The sequence below is a fragment of the Lepisma saccharinum genome, chromosome 7, assembly GCF_977018435.1.
Source record: "Lepisma saccharinum chromosome 7, izLepSacc3.1, whole genome shotgun sequence".
Classification (NCBI taxonomy): domain Eukaryota; kingdom Metazoa; phylum Arthropoda; class Insecta; order Zygentoma; family Lepismatidae; genus Lepisma; species Lepisma saccharinum.
Window position 1 is genome coordinate 67,561,316 of NC_139235.1, and position 16,098 is coordinate 67,577,413.

A 16,098-nucleotide genomic window follows, 5' to 3' on the forward strand; every position below is an offset into this window, starting at 1 on the left:
TAATAATGAAGTGCTCAATGTAGGAATACGAGAGGAAAAGTTTTGGCGGAGCGAGTGTTTGACCTCCAGAATACTCCTGAATCCTACAATAAATTGTCGATTAATCTGAAAATACGCAAGTTTCGTAAAGTTTGTTTTGAGTTCATTTTATGCTGATGAGCTAAGTGGGACTAAATATACAGTTTAAAGTGGGATCCAAACCAGAGTGATTATCGAGTGCAGCACTGTTTAATGTATCCTAGGATACACATTTGGTCCAAACAGATCGCAAGTTGTGTGTTTACTTTTTCAGAGTGGATTACAATGCAAGTTGAGGAAGAGTTTGGACTGATCCCTGCAAAGGGGGAAGGGAGGGGGCGAATATGAAGTTAACTGAAGCAAAGAAAATGTGACTTTTTTTACGATGTGTTTTAGACAGCCGAACCAGAACAAAATTTACAGCCCCATTTTTTTTTTTGCCAGGGAAAGGTCATGTTCTCTCCAAAGAGAATCTTCTCTTACCAGTTAATCCTGTAACGGACAATGTTCTAGTGAATGCACATAAAATCCAATATTCATTCTGTCAGATTATCTCCTGTCTCTTTGGGTGGAGGAGAGGTGATTATTGATCCTTAGGTTCAAGGAGGTGGAGGTTTCGCCTAGGTAGAAGTTGCCGCAGATTTGGCAGATGAGGGTGTAAATCAGGTTGGATGAGTGGCAGGTGCCCTTAGGGTGAAGGGTGAACTCACCTGCCGCTGTGGGGATCAGGAGATAAGTATGGGGCAGGTCTTGCACCTGTGAGGTGGGGGGAATGTTTTGGACCAAGATGTTCTTGAGGTTGGGGGGCGATGGGGCAATACTACTGTAAGTTGAGAGTTCATACCTTCTGTTGGTTGATGAGGGTTAAAATTCCAACAAAATTGTTTTCAAATAAAGTTGGTGTCCCTGTTCGGCTTCCGTCCGTGCTTTCAACTCCACTGTCACTGCTTGGGCCATCAGCACCATGTCGCTGTAATGGAAACTTGAGGTTTGCAAAATGACATTTATTTATTTATTTAAAAAAAAAAGTTTAAATTGACTTCTACTCGAGTTTTTATGTATTTGACATCTTGGATTATCACATACGTAGGGCTGATAAAATACCACCCAATATTACTGCAGTCAACAAAACACCATGCACAACTTGCATCAAGTTTAAACATCTTAGAAGTTATGAAAAATAACTAACTTTCATACATTTTTACACCAACGTGGTGCAGCTAAAGTGAATTACATCATTATCAACTACTTCATATGTGAACTTAGGAGTTTTTTAAAGCCTAACTGTGTTAGATTTGATATACTTGCAATGAATACTTATATACCATATATTAAATATTCTAAAGAATTTAATTACTGTCCATATGCAACAAAAAATATATAATAATATTTGATAATCTACATCAAAATGGCTTTCTTAAATGAATTTGACTTTTCTATCAAACTATTTCACCATCTTAATGAGATAGAGAACATATTTCTCCCCATACTTGCCAAGAGTGGTTCCCCTTCATTTAATGTATATTAAACTAACAAATTAAGGAAATGGTGCCAATACAAAAAGAAAGAGTACAAGACTAAAGAGATCATACAGACAATGGACACTAATGAAAAAAGTCCCCTTGACACAATGGATCATCCTAATAATAAAAATCTCTGAACATTTGATTCCAATAATAAAAATCCCTGAACAGTGGACCCAAAGAATAAAAATCCCTGAACAGGAGATCCCAAGAATAAAAATCACTGGACAATTGATCCTAATTATAAAAATCCCTAAACAATGGAACCCAATAGTAATAAAAATCTCTGAACAATGAATCCTAATAATAAAAGTTCATGAACAATGGATCCTAGTAAAAAAATGCATCCTAATAATAAACATTCCTGAACAACAGGTACTAATAATAAACATTCCTAGGCACAGAGAATAAAATGCATGAGAATTTTGAACACTCCCTTTCTGCTAACGTTATTTTATGCAGCTTTTCTACTACTCATCCATGCCTTGCCTGGGGTTCATAGTGGTCAGAGCTTGAAGGTGCGTCATGGAGGCCAGTTCAGAAATGTGTATTAAAATATTGAACAATATTTTCTATTAACACACAGAAACAAAACAAGCCAAGTTTAAAGCATATTCAGAAAAATATTAATTTTGTTTCAACCACAAAAAACACACACACACACACACACACACACGCACACACACGCACACACACACACACACGCACACACACGCACCTTCCCAGAGTTATGAATTAGGTTCAGCTTCTGTTTTTTTCCTTTAATATTGTTTTTGTGTATTTTAGAAAAAAATTTAAGAGTAAAAAAAACTAAATTGCAAAGAACAAATAGCAACACTTACCTTTATCCTAGGAGTGAATTCAGGGTCAGATTGTAGAAAAGTACACAAATTGGTAACAATTTTGGAATTCGGGCAAGGTATTCTATCAACACACAAATCCAAAAGTCTAGTCAGATGGTCCGCTGCAAGGCTCTAGAATAGAAAAAACAAAAAACAAAATTAAACTTCATGTTTTACATATCCTATCCTAGAGTGTAACAAATCTGCTTACAAAGAACCTTTTTGTTTGCAGACACACAGGTGTGCAAGCCAAATAAGTTATTACCAGAGTGCATCAGTGTGGGAAATTACTGACTGAAATTTAATCACCGCTAAAAGTTGATACTTTTCTGAAGCAAGACTGTATTAGTGAGTTCACAAACATGTCATGTGACTATCGTGGAGTCTAGATATTCAAAATGTATATTTTTCATTAATTTTGCAACAAGATTGAGGAAACAAATGCATTTTGTGATTAAATGATTTTCTCTCGTGAAATTATAGATATTTTAAAGCACAACTGGTAGATAGGTATGATACAGTTGCAACGGAAACATTACATATTACTCCCTCTGTTTCATAATTATTAGAGGCACATATTTTTGGTAAATAAAAAAGCAAAATTTCGGTACGAAAACGGAGTCAATTTCGGGTTCAAAAGCGGTAAATAAAATGAAATATCGGTGTTATAGCGGTGAAAAATTGGATGAAAAGTGGTATATAAAAAGACATTTTGGTTTTAAAATTGTGAATATAATCCTAAATTTGATTTAAAAACTACACTTATTCCACAGAATTAACATTTCACTTTAATAGCACATTTATGTAGTTATAAGAGTATTAAGTTTATTTCTGTGTAAAGGAGTCCATTTTTGCTTCTCCAATGTTAACAGCAGAATTAATCAATTTTCCGGGAATTGCATAACTCACAGGATACTTCAGACTTCAGAAAGTGTCGCGTCGGTATATAAATGGTAAATTTCGTGTTTAAGAGTTAATTTCGCTTTTTGCAGTTCATTTCGCATTATTTCGTGACAAAACATGGTCACAAAATGCATCTCACACCTTTCAAAAACATGAAAAATTAACACTACAATGTGTTTTTTCAAATTTCGTTTTTTCGTCAAAAACGAAATATGCATGCCCCTAATAATTATTGTCTGGTACATCTTTCTTTGTTGTCTCATAATAATTGCCTGATATTCAAACTGTGACATTGGTGTATACAGAAGAAGAACATGAAACAAGGGAATGAGTCATACAACTTTACTACTCAAGGATCAGTACAAATTGTGCTTTCCATTTGCCTCTTCGTCTGTCATTTCTGTACTACAATTTTGGCATACTGGACAATAATTATGGGACAGAGGGAGTAAAATTTGTAGATATTCTGAACTACTTTCAATTGTTACAATTTTCAAGCATCAGCAACATTGGGCATTGGTTAAGAGCATTTGCAGTAGTATCAGTTTGGATCTACTGGGTACCTCAGATAATAAAAGTTTTGATCCATGGAAGTTACCTTATTTAAACCTTTCTGCCCATGTGATTCCAATTGGAATCACTAACTTTATTCACTTTGATAGTGTGTCACTATTACATGACAAATGATTCTAATTGTCATAGTACATCCTACAGTGCTCAAAAAAAGTTTTGCATATTCAGGGTTTGTGATCATTTTATTGTACTAGATACATGGAATCATATTTAAGAGTACAGGGAAGACATACAGACAGAAAGAAAACAGTGCAGCCATGCAGAAGAAACAAAATCATACCAGAATCACACCACAAGCACAAGATTGAAAATGTGGGATGCGAAACACAAAAGAAAGGCAGTGCAATACCGTGTACCTACGGCTCGAAGGCATGCTTGGGATCAACAGATGGGAGTTCAGTACCGTTTATAGCCACCTTGAGCCCGAAGGCATGCTTGAACACGAGGGGGCATGCTAAGGATAAGAGCATTCAACTTCTCCTGAGGAAGACTGTCCCAGTCTTGAATGGCAGCCTCCCGCAATTGCACCTTGTTCACAGGAGGATTTTCGCGGCTGACATTTGCTAGCTTCAGATGTCCCCATGCATGTTCCACACAGTTCATGTCTGGAGAATACGCAGGCCACACCATGCGTCGAATGCCATGTACATCAAGGAACTCTTGAACCACTCTGGCTCGATGTGGTCGAGCGTTATCATCCACCAGCGTGAAGCCATCCCCCACAGTTGTAGAGAAACCTGCTACCACGGGTTTGAGAATAGCGTTTCTGTACATCAGACCAGTCATGTGGCACTGGAGAGGAATTAGGGGCATACGTTGACCAAACATGATTCCACCCCAAAACATGATCGAGCCCCCCTGCTGCTGGTGACGTTCCTGGATGAAGGGTTCGTTCAATCTCTCATCTAATCGTCTCCAAACCCTTAGGCTTTTGCTTAATGGGAGCAAACTGATGGTGACCTCGTCTGTAAAGAGCGTGTGCTCCCACTGTTCCTGACTCCATTCACTGTGCATTGTTGCCCACCTTACATGGTCTCTCTTATCGTGTGGATTAAGAGGAACCTTGGGTATGAGTCTTCTTGACGTCAATCCTTCCTCATGGAAACATTCGCTCCTGAGGCCCTCCGCAGATCCTGGCACAAACTGGTAGCAGTTGCAGTGGGTCTATGACGTACCGAAATCACCACGTACTGATCTCCCCTGCATGTTGTTTTGCGTGGTCGCCATGTCCTTGGCCGATCAGCAACTGATTGTGACTCCCTGAATTTCTTCCATACTCGAGAGACATCACCTTGGCTCACTCCAACAATGCAGCGACGTCTACTTGGCGATATCCCTCTTGCAGCAGCATTATAATTCGAATCCGGTCTGTAGCAGAAACGGTTGCTCGAGGCATGTTGCCCTTCGTTTTCCACCCACTCTCTGTGCAGTTTCCAACTCACAAGTGCGGATAAGACACGGACAATGCCTCCCATCGGGCTGCTTTCAAATCTGCTCAGGGATCATGTGGCAAATGCTGCCCTCTATCTATTGAATATCAAACTCACTTGGGGCATTATGTCGATTTCTGTCTCGGGCATTGATCACATACATTGTATACCTTTTGGGGATATCGCGACTCAAACCGCATGCAATCATAATATGCAAAACTTTTTTTGAGCACTGTAGTAACAGTCATTGCCATCAGACGACAGGTGTTTCCAGTTCCATCATGACTGACAGTGCAAGAGCAGTTTTATTTTGTTTGTTAGTGTACACATGGCGTTTCGACTTCCTGCTGCCCTTGAAAAAGTCTAAAATAATAATAGCTATGTTTTATACACGTATATTTTATCAATATCGGTTCTTATTACTTATATAATTGGAGAATAATTTGTGTATATTAGATTATCGAGTAAAGGCTCTCAAGCTCTAATATTTACTACAAAAATGTACGGATTCCATTTGGAATCAACATGTCACGTGTATATGGTGGTGGCGGTTATGCAGGGGGCATTTACCTTCCATTTTTTGCAACTTTTACCCCTACACTATGCTAAACATTACCTACCAAGGGAAAATAAGTTCTCTTTGCCTCTCTCCACCAGTTTTGGCACCTTGACCCCCCCCCCTCTCCCTCAGGTTTTGGAACCCAATCACCACCACTGAGTGCATATAATAATGTGTCAGGTGCGACCTTGTTGTTTATTAACAATTACATGAATATTTAGCGAGTTATTTAGTTTTAGTTTCTTCTGCCGACATGTGTTAGTATTCAATGTTACCAATTTATAAATATTATATATATTACATATACGCTGGAGTTTGTATCATAATATGATTATTTGGGGCATTTTTCGTGACATAAGATTTGTCATTTGACGTTTATGTATCACAATATAATTATTATTTTGACATCTGTTTGTTTTAGAATATGTTGAGGTGATTACCATCCGAAATAAGAATATGGTATTTTTGGAAGGGAATAAGGACAACTGTTTCAAAGAATTTCATGTAAAATGATTTGAAAGTTACAATATCAATATCACCAAAGGTTCAGAATATTTTATAGAGTGAGAAACTGACGGAATTTTTTTGTTTTTGTAATCTATTTCATTATTAATTGCATGTATACAGAAAATGGTAGCACATTTTGAGTAGAAATTTTCATATTTTCACATTGGACTATTTCCATAAAGACAAAACAATGTATTTAGATGTATATTGGAATATGCATCACAATGTCCCAATGATGCCAATTGGAATCACTAAAGAATTCATATCCAGCAATATATTTTTCACAAAAAATTTTGATATTCTTGTTTTTTAGACCTAAATACAATATAAATTAAAATAATATTTTTTCGTTGGATAGGAAAAAATTCAGGTCAGAATGGGTTAATAACTTACTGCAAACACTTTAGAAAAATCAATCCTTTCTTTTACGAAAACAAACTTTTCACTTGACAGTGAAGTTCCTTTGACCTAAATTATAAGCAAAAGTTATATTGTGAAGTTCTTTGGATTTCGTTAATTGGCCTAACCTTCCTGCCACTTTTGGCTAATTGCAGAAATGAAGATGAGTGAGGATTGTATGAAATGGATGAAGGGACATTCACAAAGAACACCTATGTCTGGATCTGAACCTGATGAATTTCAGTGGCAAGATGGAAAGTTGGCCACAGTTATTATTAAAAGTACACACACATATTTAAGGTACAGCAATTACCTGTAAAAGCTCATTCTCTTCCTTCTTGATGGCCTCCATCAAAGGTTTAATCACAGGGTTTAGTTTGTCTGGCAGGCATTTTATCATGACTACGGCACCAGCTACAGCTGCCTGAGTTCTGGAAGAATTAGTCAAATGATATTTAAGTGGAACCACTTCAGAGTACAAATACAAATAGGGAAAAAGAATCTCCGACACTATTAAGAAGAAACCAAAAATTCTACATGAAAAAAGAGAGTGGGCAAATTCCATGTCAGTTCACCTAGGCAACTCAGGCTTTCATGAAACTCTGCACACTTGATGTTACAACATACATAGCTGTTGTAGAATTTATTTCCTACAGTTTGAGCACATTTATAAGTCCACTTTATGCACAGAAAGGCTAATCTGGACTGGACTTACAGTTTAATGTGTGATCTGAACAAATAGGTGGCTCCACTTCAGACACTTCGTAAGCATGTTTTCCTTGTTCCTAGAATACAAATTGTTGAATTATTTCTCTTGTAGCCTACGGTTATTACAAGCACAAAAACACAGTTTTTCGTCGTGACGTTTCAGGAGAACACATGCTCCCTTCATCAGACATTTATTTTTAGATTGATTAAAGATCCTTTAATCAAATCCTACAGACTACGCCATAATAATGAGTGTTGAAAAATAACTGTTATGAACCATGGACAATGAAGTGTGCAATGGCTTCGTTATTTATGCAAATGGTATAATTAACCGAAAACAACATTTTACACAATCCGTGCATTCACCATTCATTCACATTACCAACATATTACCAAAGCCACAAAACAGAATATATCCTGACAACATGCAGGTTGTCTTCTTCTTGTTAACAGTGTAATACCTATCAAAATCCTTTAATCCTGAAACGTCACAACGAAAAACTATTTTTATGCTTGTAATAACTGTAGACTACAAGAGAAATAATTCTACAATGCAAGCAATGCGTACATACAAGAAAAATTACAAATTGTTGTGCGAGAAATCAGAGGAACCTAATTCCGAAAATGTGTTTGGTTTTTTTAACAAATCTACTCAGATTGAAGAACTATTTGGAATCAGATCAATGTAACTCCATCTCATCTGCTTAGTGGTGATGAGGAATCAACTATGCAGGAAATGACATTACATGGTTTATGGATAAAACCTGGTTCAATCAGAGTGGTTACATAAAATCACAATGCACACTTATATGGGTAGAAATAAAACACATGATACCAATAGAGTACCAATTTATCTGTCCCATCCCTAAGTCACAGATATTTTTGAGTCATAACGTTCCTACTCAAAGTCTATGGGATCAATACAACCCAGAAGTATTTATATTTGTATTTTTATTAATTAGCATTGCTTTTCTGCCATTTTTGATTAATTACAATAACGATGAAGGGACTATCACAAAGAACACCAATGCCCATGATGGGATTTGAATCTGGCAACCTCAGAGACGAGATAGAACTTGGCCACTTATTGTGTTCAAGCACTGCCAAGGAACAACCCACAAATGCCTATGCTTGCACACAAAACGTATTGTACATTTTTACCATGGAATAAAGAGCAATCAGAGAGAACTATAGTTTGCAAAAACATATCAATAAGAACAAAAATACTTACGAAATACTTAAATTAAACTGATCACTACTCGTTTGTGACACAGCACTTTGAATACTTCTTCTACGTTCATCTAAAGTCTCTGCTACTTTTGGCTTCAGCTTATGATTATTTAATAACTGTTGAGCAATTGGACCACTGAGCTGCTGTATTTGCTCAAAAGTCAAAACAGTTTCTGCAGGAAACACAGAGTCCAAAGGAAGCTTGTAGTGCTTCAACATTGCCATAAAATCCTTCACTTCCTGCTGAAGTTTCGTAAACGACAGGGCAATCTCGTCAAAGTAAACACACTCCAGAAGGCACTGGTGCAATCGAATCCTCAAATTCTCAGGGCAAACAGGCACGCACTCTATTTTCGACCACGCGGCTATCACCAGACCCACAGTCATTCGCTGCAAAGCAGACTTAGAGTTTAAATACACTAGCAAAACTTTCACATAACACTCGACTGGACTTTCAATCGTTTCGTCATACATTACGCCAGGCATTGGTTTAATTATGTAGCATGACAGGAGTCCTAACATTCTTGCAGCTGTACAGCGTGTCTGGGTTGCATTCTTTTCTCGTAAAGCGATCGGTACAGTCTCGTTGCCCCCAATGTACAGCTTCTGCTCTGGGTTTGCACTCTCCTCCGAACCCTTAGTTTTCTTTGTTTTATCAACATTTTTTTCCTGTAAATAAAAAGTCAATAAATAAAATTAACTGGGTTGTATTAAAGGAAGAAATAATTGAAGTTTGTAAGACGAGTTCAAAAGGAGTATTCGAGAAATAAGTTTTTAAAAGACTAACTAACTCTATAGCCTTCTTAAGGTTTGGCTGGACCTTTGGCATGCAAATGGGTGAATTTTTTCAAATTTTCCTCTCCATTCGAAAAACCTCTTGGATATTTCAAAATATGAAAAATTACATACGCTTAGAATTCCTTCTAGAGCATGGATGTAAATTTTCTTGTATTTTTCTTTCACTGTTGTCTAGATATTATCAATAGTTTTATGATTACGTAAGTCTATTAAATACTAAATCTTAAATGACCTAAACAAACAAATACTCACAATGATTACCACCAATAGTGATGCATGAAAATTGTAACAATTAAAAGTTGTTCAAAATATTGACTAATATTAGTGTGTGAGCATTTCACTCCAATTATAAATTAATTTTATCAGAATCTTGTTTCAAAATATTCAAGAATTACATCAGAATATTAAAATACCTGAAATGTAATCACAAAATACATTTTTCACACAATCTTTGAACAAAATAAATGGAAATTTTGAATTTTGCGTAACTTACAGAATATTTAGATTCTGCAAAAATGTTGCGTCACATTTTTGCAGACCCCCAAAAGATTAATATGCTAGAGAAGTATCACCTGATATCTATACCACTGGTATCAGTAAAGACTAATACATCAGCAACAGTATTGGCTCAGCCCTATGCTAAAGATATGGCAACCCTGCTTCATTGAGTGAGTAGTACCTAGCAACCCTGGGCTCATTTAAGATGGTGGTCAATGTGGCAATCTCTCAGCCAGAGACTGTTGTTCCATTCAAACAGTTTATTCTGCTTTCACATCACATACAAACATCTCATTCTCATCACTAACAAAAACATAAAACATTTCAAAGGTTGCTCATACTATTTACTTGCTAATCATTCGGACAACCACAAGGGCCACATCTTTACCTCAGTCTCTCTCTTCTGTTGAGTGATGTGATCAAATCGGCCACTGTTACAATGAAATGCAAGATTTCCAGTTACTAATCACTGAAGCTGGGTTGCCGGAAATCATAAGAAAAATCCATAACACTAAACTTACATGTACAAGAGTGAAGCATATATTCAAGTTTTGAGTATCTTTCCTTTCTCAGGGTAGCCAGTCTAGGACCATGATAAAATTCTGGTTTTCAAGGTGAACTTTGCAAAATTCCAGGGATATTATAATATTAATATAAAAGATCTGTGCGATTTGAATTTATCCAAAAATTATAATTCAATTAAACGATGTACAAATTATATATGTACAGGTGCGGAGTTTACTCAGACTCTAAATACATCTACAAACACAGGTCACAAATATTATGGGATATACTAATCTACCAAAAATTGTTATTTGTATAAGATTTTCAACTTAAATTTACTTAATTAACTTCAGGATATCTTATCTTGCAATAATCTTCTGTCTGTAAGATAGATTGTGCTGTAAAGGACAGTAACAAAGTAAACAAATTGAGAGAATTCTATTTTATTTTCCATGCGGTTATCTTTTCCTTCCTCCATAAAAATAAAAGCTAAATTGTGAAAAACTTGCCTCAGGCCATTTATAAATATGTATAAATTCAATGGGATTTGAATTAATAAAAGTTGCAATTTTTCACGTCTACGGAGAAATATGCATGCAAAATTCCCAGTGCGTAGCCACCCTGTTTCTATTAATGCAGTTTAATGTTTCAGGACAAAACATGAAAGGAAAACTACAACAAAGAGACACTGAATATTACACACTGAAACTTACCCTGAATAAACTTTTGGTATATATAAGAAACGAAGGATCAAACGGTATCCTTGTGGGCTGCATTGTCAAGCACAGCCATGCACTGACGAAAGGACATGCGGCAGGAAGAAGGATTTCAAGCAAACTGTTACGCACCAAATTATTCCACACCTGTGTACAAAATATCAGAAAATAATCACTAATCATAACAATACAGGCACAATAATAATTTCTAGAGACCGGATTTAAAAGGGAAGTCCTATTTTATTTTTCAACATGGATCATGGAATAAATAACAGTGTTGATAATTATCTTCCACCAACAAGATTACATGGTTTTGACTTTGCCTTTTTTCCCACTTAAAAAAAAAAAAAATCTTCGTGGTTTCCTTTATTGACAAGATATCAAATATTTTGTACGACTGCTTTTTCCTGAACAAAACATTCAACAATTGTCTATTTGGTGCAGCTTAGAGGAAAGAACAAGCACCTTCTACCTTCCCTTCCCTCCATGAGAGTGTTGGGAGTACGTTGCAGCAATTGTTGCAACAATGCAATCTGGGCTTATGCAGCAACAAACTCATTGTAAGTGGCATGCCTGTTGGGTTGAAAGTGTACTTCTTGCTATATTTAGACTTTTATTACGAAGTTTTTTAGAATAATTTTAACTAACTGTGTGGCAATGACGACAGTATTGAGTATCAGTGAAATGGTGAAGCCAATTACAAGTATCAGCAAGCTATGGAATGCGGTATGTTGCAAAGACTATTTCATCGAAATGGATGGTAAGATTATTCGCTGCACTTTACCTTCAAAAAAAGGAATCAAAAAGGACTATAGTTTATTTTTGCACTCCACTAAAAATACTATTTTAAATGAAAGTACAATATATACCATTCATATATAAAAAGGGACACATTAATACAAAATTTAATGTATCCCTTTTTGTATATGAATGGTATATATGCATTGTGCTTTCATTTAAAATATTATTTTTAGTGGAGTGCAAAAAACCAGTCCTTTCCCCCCTTTTTGGCAACAATTTACCCATCTTTTTTGTCCTCTTTAGAGGAAAATTTTTCTTTTTAAAATCCAGTCTCTAATAATTTCTCTCACTGATACATGCATGGACACAATATTTCACTTAGTTCTACTAGTTTCTGAACATTTTAAAGAGAAGTATTACTACCATAGAAGGTTACTACCTTAACTAACCAGGTTACCTCTGAACCAATTAAGATGCCAAAATCTTCAGATACAAATATGTTGATATTGGTATCGGATCAGCCTTACGTACAAATCATTTTTTAATTTGAGTTAGGTACAGTGGAACCTCAATTTTATGTACTTCAGGGGACCAAGATGAAAAAAACTTCAAATGCACGAAAATGTGAAATCTAGGAAAATTTTATAACATTTTGCTATGTTGGGACCATCACGATTAAGTATATCGGGTGTCCCAAAAGTCGACTGACCTAAAAATAAATATTTGCATTTGAAAACAATACTTGTGTTATTAAATAAAAAATAATTTAATAAATAAACACAAACATTTATTTCTTGGTCAAACAACTTTTGAGACACCCAGTATAATGCGAGAAAATGTAAAATCCAGAAACATAAATCGGGGTTCCGCTGTATTCAGAATCCAAAGTTGAAAACTAGCTTACTTTTTCAGCAAGCCCCTGGATATCATTAACAGATTCCAGCAAGACACGCTGGAAAACATGCCGGAGAGCCTCTTGAAGAAGAGGAACCGTCCACTGGATCCTCCTCTCTGTATCACTACAACCAGTCAAGGTACACAGAGTCTGCAATGTGGCACGTCTCACAGAGGAAGTATTATGCGAAAGAAATGGCCAAAGTCTCGGAACTACTTCACTCAGTGGCTGCGGGCTGTAAAGAGAAAGTCCACTATACAAACTATAACAAGAAATGACATTAATGAAAACAATACAAAAATTATGTAACGCAATTAAGCTGTTTCTCCATGTTATAAAAAAAACACTAAATATCCTTACCAACGCAATCTTTATTTCCATAAAAAAAAACTTAACATGTGAAGTTTCAACCCAATATCAGGGCTTTGATCAGACTCAGAATCAAAATAAAAAGCGTCTGACTACCATGCTAAAGGTCCCGGGTTCGATCCCCGGCCGGTTCAAATCCGGGAACTTTTCTAACTATGGAAGCGGCCCCGGCGCCCACCCAGCGTCGAATAACATGGGTACCTGGGGAAACCTGGGGGGTAAAGGCGGTCAGGGGCGTGATGCTGATCACATCACCCCCACTCACGACCGGATCAAGAAAGTGTGGGGCGTTACCCCCACATCCCCTATACGCCTTCATGGCGTAGTGCTATGCACAGGGGAGAGAAAAAAAAAAGAAAAAAAATAATAAAAAAGGTGCGGAAAGTATATTAGTAGTATCAAAACATTCCGATGAAATTCCTAATATTTGTCTTATTTTATAACGTATGCACATCAGTTGCTGAAATTAGTGTTATGGAAGCATGCAAAGGTACCAGTTTGAGTAACTGGGAAGTGAACTATTTTCAAGATTTTCAGGAATCCAGCAACAAAAAAAAAAAAAAAAAAAAAAAATGGGACTTAGTGATGAAGGCAGAGTGCTACACATGATTTCAGTGATTCATCTAGTGATGAAGCAAATGCTACTTCAGAAAGCACTTAAAAAATTTTCATGTTTTATAAAATTAAAAAAACATGATAATATGTGCTTGAATGCAATAATATAATACAGTGAAACCCCGATTTTATGTTCCTGCATTAAACGTTTCCCCAGCAAAAGGCCGTGTTAAATAATTGGACATTCACCTCAATCTTACGTTCACTCTAACTCCAGTTTCCCACTTTATGTTTTCAGAGCCGTGATGATGTTTTAAAATTTTCCAGAAAGCTGAAATACGATTGATCTAGTCTATATTTCACTGAAAATTATCTAATCCATAGTTTTATCATGAATGCTATGTCATTATAGTTTTATCATGAATGCTATGTCATTTGTTCATCAGAATGTAGCTGAAAATGCATAAGTTAAAGTGATTCTTTCTTTCTATGGGCAGATGAGGGATATTTTACTCACTGAGGGAAAAATATTCTTGTCAAATCAATTGTTGGGAGGGGTACAGGGAGGTGAAGTTTGGACACTTGTATTATTCTGTGTGGGGCAGAGAATGGGTTTTATTTATGCAGATTATGTTGTAATGGGGTCAGGAAAAATGAGTGGATAAACGAGGGGTGTGGCAATATTTTCTGGGAACAGTCGAATTTAGTGCACATCTAAATACTTTTAAAATGCTTATTTTGGCCAAAAGTGCATATATTATCTTTTCTCAATTGGTGGGAGCCGTGGGTGCCTAGTTGGTAGGGCGTCTTCTAAAACTAGCAACTAATTACCAGTTTACACAGTAAAGGAATATCCCACACAATCAGATGTATAAATTGAACATAATAGGTGGCAGAGAGAAGCATAATCAACAGTGACTACCCTCAAAAGTGGGTCTGTTTCATTAGTCCGTCATTCACTTTCACAGCAGGTTTTGCTTTATTCCGTACAAATTCATTATCATACTTCTTTGCAGTTGTTGAATTATTTTTGACACAATATACCCCTAACCAGCCTGAGGCAGGAAACTGAGAAGGATGATGATGAAGATACTGCCTAAATAGTTTCCTTCTGACACTTGAGCTTCACCCTTCCCCTATGCTTTTCCCACTTTTTAACTTTCTTATTTACAGGCCCCTGAAAAACGTAAAAACTGTATATGCTAGAACATGAAAATCTATACTTAATGTCATAACTAGGGGCATGCATATTTCGTTTTTGACGAAAAAACGAAATTTGAAAAAACACATTGTAGTGTTAATTTTTCATGGTTTTGAAAGGTGTGAGGTGCATTTTGTGACCATATTTTGTCACGAAATAATGCGAAATGAACTGCAAAAAGCGAAATTAACTCTTACAAACACGAAATTCAGGGTTTATTCACCGACGCGACACCTTCCGAGGTCTGAATTATCCTGAGAGTTATGCAATTCCCGGAAAATTGATTAATTCTGCTGTTAATATCGGAGAAGCAAAAATGGACTCTTTTACACAGAAATAAACTTAATACTCTGATAACTACATAAATGTGTTATTAGAAGTGAAATGTTAATTCTGTGGAATAAGTGTAGTTTTTAAATCAAATTTAGGATTATTTTCACAATTTTAAAACCAATATGTCTTTTTATATACCACTTTTCATCCATTTTTTCACCGCTATAACACCGATATTTTATTTTATTGACCGCTTTTGAACCCGAAATTGACCCAGTTTTTGTACCGAAATTTTGCCTTTTTATTTACCAAAAATATGTGCCTCTAGTCATAACATAACCATTATTGTCTTCGTAGGAAAAGTGCTATCGAATAAAAACATTTTTCATGTCATTTGTGTTGATCTTTTATCAATTTAAATTAGATCTGAATGGGAAAACGTGAAGAAAAAATGCATCTTCGATACTTCTTTAGCAATAAAAGTTGCATGGTGAGGACGATCCTACTTACCAGAGAAACTGGTGAGTCTGGGGGAGATTCAAGAGGGCCGCAAGAAGCCCCATGAAGCTGTTGCAAGCGGCAGCAAGTTCATCTTGCTCCAGCAGCAAGTCCCAGAGCCTCTTCACCAACTCCCCTACATTGTGAGGAATTAGCTTCACGACTGCTGTTGAGACAGGAATCAATGCAGCTGCAGCCACTGCACCTACATCATCCACAGGATCCGAGAGCTCTTCCAGAATGGATTGGAAAGCAGTGGGAAGAAGACTAGTTACGAGATCCTGTCATGGAAAAGTTTCAAAACACATTGAAAGTAAGAGAAGCACACGGAAATTATATTTATTAGGTACAAGCAAGT

The 16,098-nt window shown here is 36.3% G+C and overlaps 1 protein-coding gene across 5 annotated transcripts in view; it reads right to left on the minus strand.

Moving 5' to 3' along the window:
* The window catches only part of Hel89B (histone acetyltransferase 1), a 156,982-nt gene that overhangs the window by 50,194 nt on the left and 90,690 nt on the right, over window positions 1-16,098 (minus strand). For all 5 annotated transcript variants that reach the window (XM_083125375.1, XM_083125377.1, XM_083125376.1 and 2 more), the window contains 7 exons: window positions 15,753-16,021; window positions 12,854-13,079; window positions 11,206-11,355; window positions 8,694-9,361; window positions 7,068-7,185; window positions 2,384-2,515; window positions 863-988 (listed from right to left, as the gene is read on the minus strand). In XM_083125375.1, coding sequence (XP_082981501.1) covers window positions 863-988; window positions 2,384-2,515; window positions 7,068-7,185; window positions 8,694-9,361; window positions 11,206-11,355; window positions 12,854-13,079; window positions 15,753-16,021 — 1,689 coding nt within the window. The remainder of the gene's footprint in view (window positions 1-862; window positions 989-2,383; window positions 2,516-7,067; window positions 7,186-8,693; window positions 9,362-11,205; window positions 11,356-12,853; window positions 13,080-15,752; window positions 16,022-16,098) is intronic.